Raw genomic sequence first — 14,954 nt, 5'->3', positions numbered from 1 at the left:
CAGTATATTTCTATTACTGATTTTATTACTGAATTATTGTAGCTAACAATTAGAGTTTAGCTGAAATCTATGGGGTGCTAGGGGTTATCAGAGGATTCTTTTTAGCATTGAAGTTCCACACCACAAACAATTCTACTATCTATATCCAGACAGAACAGATTTTCAAAGAGTGCTAATGATAATATTTATTACAGAGAAAAAAAATATTTTTGCAACATCTTGAAGAATTTATACTTAATTAGAACTAGGTGTTTAGATCTCCAGAGAGATTCACTTGAATCACAATACACTCAAAGCTGCTGGAAATAAAAACATTAAATAAAAGTAGATTCGGAAACTGGAGCCATTTCCCCTCCATGGTTCTTATCAAGACAAAAAAGAGTGACTTTTAATTCTTTAGTACTGGATGTTTCCATGTCTGTTGTAAAGATTCATAGTAAAGATACTTTCAGTAAATTTCTGAAGAGCCTACTATAGAAACAGGCAAGTCAACTGTTCTATTGTACATGTAATATTAGAAGGTCTTTCATAAAGTTGTACATTTTTATTAAAACATTTAATCAAATGAAAAGTTATACATGTGTTTGTATGCTAGCTACCATTCACAGAGTTGTTTACGTTGCTGTACAATTTCTTGGAGGAGGATGCTCTCTCAGGTGGACTAGATGACTTTTAAAGGTCCCTTCAAACCCAAACTATTCTACGATTCTATGAAGTAGATTAGTATGTATTTCAGTAACACCCTCTTCCTAGGCCTGGATAGCTAGCCCTGCTTTGCAGGGTGTTTAGACCACTTGAGTTCCAATGGTCCCTCTCAGTATAAATTATTCTATGATCTCTACCAAGTAATAGAATATTTAGACTGCTGTAGTTTTAAAAGGTCCATATTAAATTTAGTTTTTATACCCATGCACAGAAGAATTCACCACATGTAAATTTGGCTATCTAGAAGTTAATCACCCAAGCTAGAGATTAAGGCTCTTTCTGTAGTCACAAGAAAAAAACCAAACCAAACCAGAGCATTTCCAGGTTCACCCTATCCATCTTACAGAATGAACTGCCCTTTCTGAAGGGCCTAATTTTCCCATTTTCTTATAGAGAGATTCTATATGACTTAAGACTGAATGCTTAACTTTTAGACAGCTTTATTAGTCAGAATGAATTGTACTATAAAAGACATCCCATAGGTGCAGATTCTGATCATCAGAACATGAAAAGAGTTATAGCCATGTAAAAAAAAAAAAAAATCTGCTAACATAAATGGTCAGTGAAATCAGAACTTAGACCTTTACAAAAATCCAGCAACTGACCAGTAAAGGAGATCAAAACACACAAAGGGAAGATTTGGTAAATAAGGAATTGGGTACTTTATGTATTCTTTAAAGCCACAAAAACTATGTACCAATGTCTTTTACCCACTTGAAAACATCAGCATAATGACAGTAATGTCCGTGCTGGTGTGACATTTCCATCACACATGAATTTTCTCCAAAACCAGGGGGGGTTTATTCAAAGACTGAACAAGATCAGTGTATTACTATAAATATCAAAGCACTAGTCAATGAATGCAGGTCATGATCTACCATTTTCAATTGCAACAATATTTCACCTACAAAGTTTGTTTTCAAATTGTGATTATCTCAGGCTTTTCAGCCTTGCAACATTTGTCTAAGCTCTGTTAGACTGAAGTGTAAAAACCCTTTAGCAACATTTAAAATTTAAAAATGCTGATTTTATGAAATAAGCACAAAACTTCAAAAAAATTGTTGCAATATCATTGACTTTTAGTTTCCATATAGTTATTAAAATTATATAAACATTCAAATTTAAAATCAAACTGTTGTATTTGAAAACTTAGTTTGGAATTTATTTTCTCAGAATCATCCACAATATAATTCTGTTATTAGTCCAGATTCAAACAGAAAGTAACTCACTCATCAGAGTGGAAAGATCTTAACACATTTTCATTAATCCTTTAATAATGAGCCCAGTGACATCCAGCTAAATTCCTGGTCCAGGACAAGAGAAAGAGACTGACAACTATCAGAGAAATTGTCCTGACTCTGACAATCATCAGGATCCGTTTCAGCATTTCAGAACCTTTTAAAGCGCTTGCAAAGTTGCTCTACTTTATCATCTTGCACAGCCACAAGACTGGGCCACATTGTTATCCTGTTTCTGTTAATATAATATTCAAGGGGCGATGGGCACAAACTGAAACACAGAAGGTTCCTCCTGAACATCAGGCAACACTTTTTACTCTAAGGGTGACTGAGCACTGGCACAGGTTGCCCAGAGAGGTTGTGGAGTCTACCCTCAGAGATATTCAAAAGCCATCTGGACACAGTTCTGGGCAGCCTGTTCTTAGTAACCCTGCTGGAGCAGGAGGGTTCGACAAGGTAACATCCAGAGGCCCCTTCCAACTTGCACCATTCTGTGATTCTGTGAATATTAGATTAATTCTAAGTAAATCACTGAGCAAGTACGTTACTAGTGAACAAAATATACATATTTGACTAGAGAGTGATAACCTATGAACATCTTCATATAAATACTACCTCAGCATCTTCCATACCTTGAAACTTATTTTTAAAAGACTAAAAGAAACAATGAAACAACCACAAACCAATCCTAATTAAGCCCTGTTTATCAGAGCACATTTATAATTAAAACTCTTATGATTCTTATGATTCAGTGTAAGTCTTACGATGACAGAAATTGTATTTTTTCAGTGTTTGTTTATAAGGCAACTAATATAGGTGACACTTTCTAGAAAATTTAGCTTAGAGAAAATTATGGTGAAATTTGGTTGAGAAACTTGCAGTTGAGCATTTTCCTCTTCCTACCACTCAAAACAGGAGCTACAGTTTCTAACTACAGTTACTAACCTTTTTAGCAGAACACTTTTTTATGCTATAGTAAAAGACCTAATTTTACTCCACTAAAATAAAAACATACTGTTAAGTATTTAGATCCTATGCTTCCCCGTAACAGTAGAGTTGTATTGTATTTAGCAATTATTATTTTTTTGCTGGACTCAAGAGTCATGACCTAAATACAATAAATACCTGTTCTAAGGGAACATGCAGTGCAGACCCAAAAACACTTTCCTTAGAGGCTACCGCTGTCAACAGGCAGCTTTGGAAAGAATAAACAAGACCACTTGTGAACTAGATTCTTAATATCAGAACACCTATTACGCACAGAACACTTCTTAACTGTACTATCACATAATTCTAAGTTTTAGTAAAAACATTCAGACTGATGTTTCATGCTTTGTGTGAATAATCCCACACAAACTAAAATCTCTCCAAAGACTGAAATAAAGAACAGGAAAGGGTGTTCTGGGTCAAGTTCAGAGGTTAACCAAAGGTACTATGGTATGTAATGTCTTTCACACCAGATTCATCTTGAAAACATTTTGGGGTTTTCATCCTGTCTAAGATGGATTCTTTCCTTGATCCAAGTCATTCCTTGATCATTCAAGACCTTCTTCTGATGAATGATATACCTTTACTCATGGTAATGTATATTCATTTTTTCCTCCATCAACATTATTTTTGGCTTAAACCATTTCTTTCATCTTTACCTAGTTGCTCTATCTTCCTGCCACTCCAAGAAAATTTAAGAAATCACTCATATTCCCTCTCAACTTAGTTTTCCCCAGAAGTAAGAAAACGTCTATTAGTCTTTTCATGCAGAAGATGTTATTGTCCCTGTGCTCTAGCAGTCTTTTGCTGAATCTCTTCCAGCTTAAGGTTGGCTCTCAATCACTACTGAGACAAAACCCAGACGATAAGTTTCAAACCACTCCTTGGTTTAACTGAATTAATACTTATCTACTCCTAATAGAAATATCTTACATAATACATTTCAGAACGATATTTCCCTTTTTTACACCCACCTCCCATTGGCTGCCTACAACCATTGTGTAACATATATTTTCCCTCTCTACTACTGCTATCTAAAAGGTCAGAACATAAACTTTGTTATTAACTGCTAGATATAGGGCCCTCATCTTTGTACCATGCAGTATCATCGCACCTCTTTTACTCTTGTTCTTCTGTACTATCATACTCATTCCCTTAGCTGACTTTGCAACTCAATTTTGTCATCTAAAATGTCCATTAGCATGCTCCTCCCTCTTGTGCTCAAATTAACAAAAATTGATCCCAAAATACATTGTTAATCAACTACTACTAGCCTTCTTCCATCCTGTCAATGCCTACTGTAAGTGAAAATTTTCCTCTCGCTATTACTTACCTAATCATCTTACCTTTTCTTACCCACCTCACATCTACTAGTAATTTCAGTGAGACCACTTCAAACCATACCTGTTTTAGGTATATCATAGTTCCCTAGTCTAACAATTCTGGTACCAGAGAGTGATGTTGAGCTATTCTGTATAATTTTGGTAAACCCTTGACAGATTTTTAACTTTTATTATTAGTTTTTCCTCCAAAATAAGCTTTAAAGTCTTCTCTATTTAGTCATTTAGTCTAACTGGTCAGTAATCGCCTGCTCACTTTTTCCCTCCTTCCTTAAACATAGCTCTTCAGTTAAACTTAGATGTTCATAAAATTAAGACCGCTAATCTAATGGAAATAAAAATTACTTCAGTGATAGCAATTAGCAAGACAACTATATTTCTGTAACTCAAATTTGAAAGATGTAGTTAACTATATACATTGTTCTGCTGCAGTATAGATCAGTATAAAAACTTAGAGCCATGTACAGTCATACTTCATATTTTGGATACAGCATTAACAGCTGTAGCTGTAACAGCATTACCTAATAGCTCAGGCTTCATATTTAATGTTAGTAATTATTTGCTATTTCCAGTCAGACAAGACTTGTCAAGGTCTCATTCATTACCCCAGTTTTCATGCAGGTTCTTTTTGTTCAGATTCTATCATCTGCAATGATTTTTCCAGATCATATTTTTAACTGTTTAAGACAATAAACAAAAAGTGTCCTAATAAAAATGCTTCAGAATGTAACTGTGTCAATACACACTTTCTACATGCAAAGCACTATGTAAATGCTAAGAAATAATTGAATTTTGAAAACGACTCAAAAAATCAAGAGCTAAAAGAAATATATTGTGATAAAGCAAGACTCATTAGATGTCACATTATAACAATAATAATTATCATATCGTTACTGTTCATGTATGTATTCTTCTCTTAAATCAAGTGAACACAGAATTCTTCCTCTCCACAATAAAAGCATTGGGTAGTATTTTGTCATAGGGCTATGTCAGGCAGCTAGCAATGCAAGCCTGCCGTTCATAAAACTGTAAACAAAAAAGAAAATTATAAAAATACTATGTAGAATATCTCATATCCACAAAGGAAGCTAAATAGTATAGCAGTCATATGGAAGTTATTTTCTTGGAAGACTGTATTACTAGGCCAGTGTTCTGTACTTATAGAAAGATTTCTACAGAATTGAATTACTTACATGAAGATCTAGACAACCTAATTGATGGGAAAAAAATCTGGTTCTGCTTTTAAAGTGTAAGCAGTATGTCACACTGTTTCTCATACAGGAACCCCACATCTCTACTTAGATACATTGATGAATGCTACCTGAAATATGCATTCTTAATGGTACGTGGTAGCGTGAAGTGTTCAGCTGACAAATCAATTACTTTTAGGGGGTGTACAGCTATCATTCAAAAAACACACAACACCAACATTATTAGAAGAAATAAAGATTAAAAATCTTATAATGATTCAGTTCCTTAGAATTTGCTTCTTTTAGGCTCTATATCACATTTATGCTGAACACTATTTTCCTTAGCTCGTCTCCTGCATTTTAGCAGGAGTTTTATTTATGTGAGACACAGAAATATTAAGGCTTAGACACCTGCTAGTGCTCAACAGAAATACCTCACTATGGGTTGAGTGGAGAGTGCCTCTGTAATAGGTGGCACACCAAATGGGGGTTCACAGATGCAGAACCTCCTCTCTTCTTCAGATTGCTAGCAATAAATCTTTGAATAAAGGGTCTACGCTGTCTTCCACTTATTCTTTTACACTCTTCTATGAAGAGACACCAGTGGAAAAGAAGCTTAACTACCCACAAATTAGAGAAAAAACAAAAAAAAACCCACTTGATTTTACTGTATATCAAGATCATTGCTACTCCTTTTTGTTTGACTCAAGCCAAGTGTAGTCACTCTTACTGCCTGGAGCCAATGCTGAAGTTGCTAATGCTAACCTTCAAATGACAACAGTCTCTCTCTCTCATCTTCAGCCCTACCTCAAGATCTTCCAATAACCTGCTGGGGTCAGCCCTTAAGCAACTGCTTCTGTTCCCTACTCCAGTGGGTGCCTTTTTCTTTTTATATCTTTAAGAACTTTCTCACTCATTTCATTCATCCTTACCACATCCTTATTCCAATCACACAGCTGAATTGGTTTTCCTTCCTCTCTAACCACTGTTGAATAGGTATACAACTTTGCCCAGGCAAGTATGCCCAGGCCCTCACAACAACAAGCAAATTCTCTACTAAGTGACAGTTGGGAGATACAAAGAAAATAACATGGAGAAAAAGTGCGTTTTGCATCATGGTATATTTCAAACCTCTGGCCAGATATACAGATGCAACTAAGATGTTTCTTTGCTTTTATTCTAGTATATTGAAAAATAATGTTATATTGATATATAATACTGAAATATAATATCAAATTACTGAAGTAATTAATTTTGCAGTTCCTAAAAAAGACCAAGGTGATTTTAGATAATGAAATGTATATAATTATTTAAAAATAAAATAATAAAAATATTAAGATATCAGTTGTTTTTGTGGTTTTGTGTAGTACCTTATTTAATCTACATAAGCTAGTTTTGTTCTAATGCTAGTTAGAAAATCTTATCTGGAATAGAGTCTGTAGGAAACATCCTCATTCTTTTTTCTTTGTTTCCACCATTAGATCTTTAATTTAAATGATCCCTCATCTGTTGTAAATGCTAGAGCAACAGCCAAAAGAACCAGTAGCTACAGGCCTTCATCCTGCTCTCCTTGAAGTCAACAGCATTACTCCTACTCTTAACTTTGAAGAGAAGACAGGTCCCAAAGAGGTCAAACCAGGTACTATTAAATTGATAGGACTTCTGCAGCCAACCTCAAAGGGAGCAGAATTTGGGCCTCAAGGAATAAATACCGATTAGGACTAAAGTAAGTGGCATTATGTAGAAAATTGGTGAACCTAAAAAGAAAATCTTTATAAACTACATACCTGAGGCAGTGCTGAGTTAAGCTGTCGCTGGAGGGAGTCTCTGTCGTAGATGACATCCTGTAGGCGTTGCTGCGCAAGTGACAAGCTTTCCTGTGTCTCCCGAAGAGTATCAAGGAGACGGTCCCTTTCATCCAGCATGTTCACCATCAGCTGCTCAAAGTGAGAATCCGAGTCCGAGCCACTGCTTTGGGACCCCCGTTGACTCATCGGGGTGTCCTCGTTTATCGTTGGCATCACTTCACACATCATGTCTTTAAAAAAACACAAATCAAGGAAAAGCTCTTCAGCAGAAAAACACTTGAGGGGATTTCATAAGAGGAATTAACTCTGTCACATGGACACAGTTAGTAGATTATTGCATTGTTCCCTCTTTCAACTTTGTGCTTTCAATGTTAATCAGATGATCGATAGACAGGGATTAAATACAGTGACTAATTCCACACAGCAAAGACTTTGAATGTGCATCTGAAACTGAGAGAAGAATGACTGGAAGGAGATGGAGGGTAACAGAATATTTTAAATCAATCGTTTCGCAAATAATGCTGTCTTAAAATGACAGAAAATACTTCCTCTGCAATTGTAGTCTCCTTAATTGTTGATTTTCTCCCCTCTCTTACTTAATGTCATTGTTGAATTGTTGGTATTGATGCCAACAGCTGCCATTAATTGCCAGATTTTTTCCTGCTCTAGGCATTTCTGCAGTACAGCTCAGGCTAACCATTGATCCAGTATCATGCTGCCTTAACAATGCCAGGTTAATCTATTTTTCTATCTAGTTATTCCCACCCTTGGGAAATTCTTCTCTAGTGAGCTTGTTCAGTAAGAGGTCAAGAACTAGAAACTCTCTGCTAATTACCAACCCTGTGATATCTTGTGCAAACTGCATTACCAGGGACAGAATCACTGTTGTTTCCCCAAAACAGTCCTGAGCAAATAATATCACCTAGTCCCAATCTTTCATTATAAAGCTTCTTAGGTAAATCTCAAACCCTCAACTTGTGTATGGGGAGAACCATATGCTACGAGATACTGGGTTCAGCAGATGGAAAAGAAAAAACCAAATGAAAGATATGACAGGTCTCAGAGATCAGATTTTTTTAAAAAAATAAGAAGACTGTGTTAACAATAGATGATACCTACCCAGTGACAGCCACCCAAAGAATAGAAATTGTTTTTCTAGTATTAGTGAAGTAGTACAGCAGAAGGAACTTTATACATAGTTAAGGGTCAATTTCTGGAAATTCTCTTATTGTAGTAACTATTGGAAGCCTTTTATCTCAGCAAGTGGGATCAAGGTGCTTTTGGTTCATCTACTGGAAGTTAAAATATTTTACTTAGGAGTACTGTGGACCTTCTAGACATGAACTTTGTCTACAATACATGTGACTGACACACTTCCACTATTAAGTGTGCCATCATCTAACATTCCCATCATTTCAGTCAATACTATGATGGATTAACTCTACATATTCTTAAATCTGATCTGCTTTCCACAGTGGGAAAATGGAACTTGTGAAAGCGGAATTTACAAAAAAATGGAAGATCTAGCTGTTACAGAATATAACTTAAAGACAGGTCATACACCAGGGAACAGAGGAGCTAAGACACCTGTATTTAATTCATTAAAACCATCTCCTCCTACTATCACTAAGTCACAAGCAATCCTTGTGCTAACTCTGCTTGCTGCTAAGATTTACTGGGAAAATTAAAGAGCTTTGCTAACGTTAGCTGGCCTTGATCATATTCTGAATGCTCATTCAGAATTTAGTATTCTTAATTTTCATTTTTTTGGCAGATGTGATAACGAGTAAAGTTGGCACCAAACACTGGTATTTCAGCATGAATTATCAGCTACTACTGCGTAGCTTTCACAGGCAATAGCTTCACTACTGAAGTTTCAGGTAGTGTTTGATCCTGTTTTTAAAGTGTCTGGACTTGAGGCAATGTCAAGTTTGCTTGTGGCTATTATCCACTTAGTAATTAATTAGGTGCAAGAGAAGCAGTTAATAGCTTGAAGTGATAGATACTGAAAAGTTCCTCACATCTCCGATATATTTAGGTCAGGTGTATTTACTCAAGATCATCTGATTTGATGCTGCATATCTCCATTACTCATGAGGTTCAAAACTTTCTATTCCAGAAACCTTTGCCTCTCCTGAACTACAGGCTCCACTAGGAAGCACCCAATGGCTTTTCAAATTGAAATGACATTAATACATCAGTGCCTCCATCGCCATAAAAAAACTTCAAGTTTAAAAACATTTGCACCATTATCAACCAAACTTCATGGTACCTACCGCTTCCTCTTCTGAGTATGGACAGTGTGTACTGTGAGGCACCACAGATGGGGAGTGACTAAACTCTGCAGCTGCACCAGCAGAAGGACAGTTTGAATAAATGAGTACTCATCCTCCTACACTTCAACTTCCCTGCAGAGTCTGAACAGCTTTCAGGGAGTTCTTGCTGATGTAACCACTTTGTCCACTGACCACAGATACCTTGAGATGTGGAACTACCAGCAGGGGGGGAGACATTGTCTTACCTCCACAATCCTCTCACTTGTGGGAGTACATTTCACTCAGCAAGTGGACATCACTCTGGAGTGTCTCCACCCAGGCCCCACCTGTGGCTAACCAGCTTGGGATGGTCAAGTTCACTGTGAGCTAAGGGTCAACTCAAACATCCAAGGCCATCTGCCACTTGCTCAGTTTAATCACACCTTTTCAGTATGCAGCAGGTGGGCCAGAGACCAAAGTCTCTGCATGCTTATTCTTCAAGACCAAAGAAAACAATTCAGATGATTGTCACTGAACCTCTCCTGCCTCATGATCATGGGGCACGCTTCCTGCCCCAGGGGATTCTCAGCAGTGAACATTCATCATTCAAGAAATTATCTCCAATGTCCTGCACACGCAGATCAAGTTTATGATCTGAACAGCACAGCATACACTACCACTGCTCACAGGCACTGGCAGAGAGTGGTGCAATTTTTCACACACGATGCTGTGTGTGTGTGGGAACAGGCAGGGAAACCTCTGGGCCGACAGCTGTTCCTACCTTAGCACCCTGTATTCAAACTAGATAGAAAATGTCCTCCTATAGTCATTATGGGGATGTGGCAAGCCATATATATAAGTGGTTGTGGGGCTGCATGGAATCCATGGCACTATTACCACGTCTTCTCCCCCTAAGCTGCTGCATTCAGGGAGGGGAGTGGACCATGCACTGTGCTTACTTTGAAAGCCTGGGCTGCGTTATCCTGACATGGCACAAGTAACAAACTTGGTCTATGAGTAAGACCGCAGAGAAGGCAGGGAACGGGTGGGCAGTTTCTGATGTAGGCAGTTGCTATTTGGAAGTTTTCTCCCACAGCTCACAGCCCCGGGAGAATCTTTAAAAGGTCTGGCAGTTCCTGCAGTCAGACTGGTGAGGTACCTTGCTTTCTGGCAGTTTGGAGATCAGTGCCATTATTCCATTGGAACCACATGCATCCTTTCACTTTCCCTACCCTCAGTTTGGAGACAGATAGAGAAAAGCAGTATGCTAACCTGGGCCAGATCAGAAATGCTGGTAGGGCGTGCCATAAAGGGATGCATTGATTCTTGCAACAGTGAGGAGCAGGGGAAAAGGGAATCCTGGGACATGTCCTCACATGGAACTTCTGTGGGAGCCAGCAACGAGGACCCCACAACAACTCTGAAGGGAACCTGACTTCTCAGGGTGTTCCTGGGTCATCAACCCAGAAAAAAGGAACAAAATTTTGAACAACTGCAGGCTTATTGTGGGGCTCCCAAAGAAAGATTTCTTACAGCTCTTCATGAAAGACATGTATGCCATGTTGTTCTGATTTACTACAGTTTGTCTCTTCTTGCCTTTAGAAAATAATTCTTTTTCTTTTTTTCTTTTTTTTTAAACTTTATCTGGCATTTATCACTCTTATACCTGCCAGCAGATAGATGCTTTCGATGTCCTGAGGCTGCCACCATTTAACACTGTTCCCAAGAAATGCTGGCCTTCTTCCCCACTTCCCCAGGACCTTATTGCACACTTTATGAATTGTCTGCTTGATAGCAGGAAGGAATCAAAATATTGAGAATATCTGAAGAATTTTAAAAAGAAAGGATAAAAAGGAAAAAAGAAAAGAGAGGTTCATCAAGAGGGGCTGTAACAAAAGCTGGGGCAGATAAAGCAGAGAAAGGACCACCAAAACCAACAAAAGTAGAGGAAGAGTGTCAGCAAACAGATCGATCACAGTTTAGTAGTAGATTGGCAGCTGAGGACAAATAGCAGGGCACATATGCATTTGTATCTTTATATAGGAAGTGAATCACGTCAGGGAGTTACAAGATTTCTTGAAGTTTCCAGAGCCTTCTGATGGTGTGCATGTATTAGACAACCCTTGGTTAACCACATGATGATGTGGTTCACACATAGGGTCAGGACATTAGATTTAAGAGTCAGCTTCCAGTTTAATTACAGCTGGAAGGAATTTAGTTTGCACACACCAAAAGCACACAGTGAACCAAGCCAACACAATGCAGATGGAAACATCTGAAGGATTCACATAAAACAAAAATAGTATTGCTATGAACAGTTAGGTCTGATTGCTAATGTGGTCATACCCTGAGTAATTTTATTTTTAAATTTCCGATGGGGAAAGAAAGCAACTTCTGATTTTCCTTCTATGTAACTTTGAATTTTAAACCTAATTTTGGTGATTAAAAAATGCCAAAATCGCAACAATTTTTACTCTGGGTTCATAACATAATCAACTGAAACATTTCATACACTGAAATCAGACGGAATTACTGTAACTACCTATTCTTGCCCCATTAATTGAAGACCATAAATCTGTGTTAAACTGAAGTATATTTTATACAGGAAGGATTTCAATAATTAGACACTGAAAGTGATCTTTCTAGTAAAATAACTAGAATTAATCATTCTTTCTGTGAAAAATATATGCCTTTTTCAATTGTATTTATAGGGGAGACACAGTCACATGCAATGCTGCAGTTTTTAAAGGCTCAGAATAAGCCTATTGGCAGGCCCACTTCTATTACATTTTAGACCTACCATGGCACATGTGTTTCTGTGGCTGATCTGTGAGTTCTGCAAGTTACAGAACTTCTGAGACATCTCAGATACATTTCACTATACATGTATAAATCAATTTTCATATAGACAGGTCAGATGCATCCTGGACTTACTGGCTATATATACAGTTCAGGAATAACAGATCCATGCATATGTGGCAGGTGTTTGTCTCAAGTACACAGTTCCTACTAATTCCTGTAGATATCAATTCCACTCAGAACAGGATTCAGCAGGATAAATAATGGACCATCTTTAAACTTCCTTTTTGTCCTCCATTCTTACTGATTTTCTAAACCATAACTTTTGGATAGACCAAATACAGTCATCAACTGACATCTGGATATTCCATGTTTACTAATTGTGTTTATCAGCCAATGGTTTGAGATCCTGCTCCCCTGTCATACAATTGCCTGCATATAACTATATAACCAGAGACAGCCCCAAAAGATCAAAGATCAGGATGAAGTTTCCCAGCCCTCTACTCCTCTGAACTGGTTTTATACAGCTGAATGGGCTGTTGGTTCCTCATTCAACTCTGTGTGCACACCGAAATTCAGAAGCAAAAATATGTTCATTGAGTCTGTGCATGTATTTTAATCTCTCCATTCAGTGTGCATGTGCCAGCTCCTATGTTAAGATTTTTGTTATCCCAGGGTAGTATTCCTTTCATTCAATATAGTCCCATAAACTACTACAAGGAAATTACAGTTACCTATCTTTGATGAGTCTTATTAGGGAAAAAGAATTCAGAGCTTTGAGTAAAGGAAGGATAAATGAAGACAAACAACAATATGCACGAAACATCAGAACCGCTTAAGTTTACAACAAAAAACTTGAATTGCATTGCCACAATTCTAAATTGCAAAGTAACTTCTCTTATAATTATCAGGTAATGTGACAAAGTCTAAGCAAAATTGGAGTGTATAAATATCTGCCTTAAACTTCAGAAATTTACAGTGATTTTTGAATCTTCTTTTTATTTTCCAAACCTGCACTAAGCAACCTGATCTTAATTTGCAGTTGGCCCAGCACTGGGCAGGGGTTGGGACAGATGAGCTCCAAAGGTCCCTTCCACACTGAGTAATTCCGTGAGTGAATGTGAGAGCTTTAAGTCCAAAGAATTCACTCATTTACCACAGAGATTCTGAAATCTGATGTACATTTAAATAAGGCTAGAGAGAAATTTGAAATAAAAAACTCCAAAAAAATCCCACATTGTGGCTCATCTCATTGCATTCATACAAAAAAAAAACCAAACAAACAAAAAAAAAAAAAAACCAAAAACACCACGTTGATTTTATTAGGATGGCCTGCCTTGTGGAGAATTTGGGCCTCTATATACTTGGAAGACTTCTACAGAAAGTAAAGAAAATTGTTATTAAAAAAAAAATAAACCTCAGTTATACTTGATTACAAGTATGGCCATGTTTTCAAATATTGCCATTTATACTAAATGTTCTAATGTCTGAGTGACATTAAAAAAAAACACAAGCCAGAGAAACCTGAAAACATAACCACATGAGGATGGGAAACAAAGCCATACTTTTTTAGACATCCAAATTTAAACAAAAATCTGTGCTTATTTTTTGGCAATGTAGCCTACTCCTTTCTTTGTCAGAAAATATACACAAAAAAATACACTAAAATATTATACTGGATGATAAAATGCCACGTCTCAGAACATTTTAAATTTAAAAGTTTGAACAGTCTTGACTAACTTCTATGGCCTCACTTATATTCTGGCTTTACTTATCATTCAAATGGTTTAAACAAAAGAAAGGTTTGAAGAAAGATTTTAATGCTTTACATTTTTTCACCTACCCAGTGAATCACAGTAAAGCAAATAATGAAAAAATATTTTTGGAATAAAGACTGAAAAGCTGCTGAAGCCTAGCTTCTCAGGGGAACACATATGTATGGTATGACAGTAGTTAAGTGGTATATGCTCCTTCTAGAATCTAAAGGGAAGTAACAGTAAATATAAATAAGTATTTTTCCCCAAAATTTCAACACTGACGCTGTTCCTATTCAAGGTCATAATCTCTTATCAAGTCAATGTTTACAACATACATAAAGGCATGAAGGTCCTTCATACATTTAGGAAGTTTTCTGACTACGCCGTTAATGAGAAATAAAAATATGAACACATCACATTCTCATCAGGAAAAAAAAAAAAAAAAAAAAAGCTTTCCTAACACCATCCTCTCAAGAAACAATCAATCAGCCAAACAAACAAACCAACCAAGCCACAAACAAACCCAAGAACCCAGAAACAGACTTGCTTTCTTCTCAAAAGAAAGATATGTGGTGTTGAATTGAGCAAACTCAGAGATCTGTAACCAGCTATAAGGAGTCAACTTTGCAGAAACTGAGTGAATTCCCACTAAAGTAATTTACTAAGGATTTCTTTACCAAGACTCTGGTCACATGAAAGATAAAGGAGAAGATGAAGAAGGAGTACTTCAGGCAGCCAACTTGGTCTCCTAATTTGATACCTCAAATCCTACTTAATTATACTAGTGGTGCCCAACCATGCATCTAGCAAGTTATGCAGCTGTTTGTGCCACTAGAGGAGAAATGCAGGCTGATCCCCCCAAAAAACTGAGTCAG

General features: G+C 37.0%; 1 protein-coding gene across 10 annotated transcripts in view; it reads right to left on the bottom strand.

Moving 5' to 3' along the window:
• Positions 1–14,954, bottom strand: part of PPFIA2 (PTPRF interacting protein alpha 2) — a 360,230-nt gene that overhangs the window by 342,078 nt on the left and 3,198 nt on the right. For all 10 annotated transcript variants that reach the window (XM_074827127.1, XM_074827128.1, XM_074827129.1 and 7 more), the window contains exon 2: positions 7,248–7,498. In XM_074827127.1, the coding sequence (XP_074683228.1) occupies positions 7,248–7,496 (249 nt within the window). In that variant the 5' untranslated portion in view covers positions 7,497–7,498. The remainder of the gene's footprint in view (positions 1–7,247; positions 7,499–14,954) is intronic.

This window comes from Strix aluco, chromosome 5, assembly GCF_031877795.1.
Source record: "Strix aluco isolate bStrAlu1 chromosome 5, bStrAlu1.hap1, whole genome shotgun sequence".
In the NCBI taxonomy this organism is placed as follows: Eukaryota; Metazoa; Chordata; class Aves; order Strigiformes; family Strigidae; genus Strix; species Strix aluco.
Note: the sequence above shows the minus strand (reverse complement) of the source record. Positions and strands in the feature narration are given on the sequence as shown.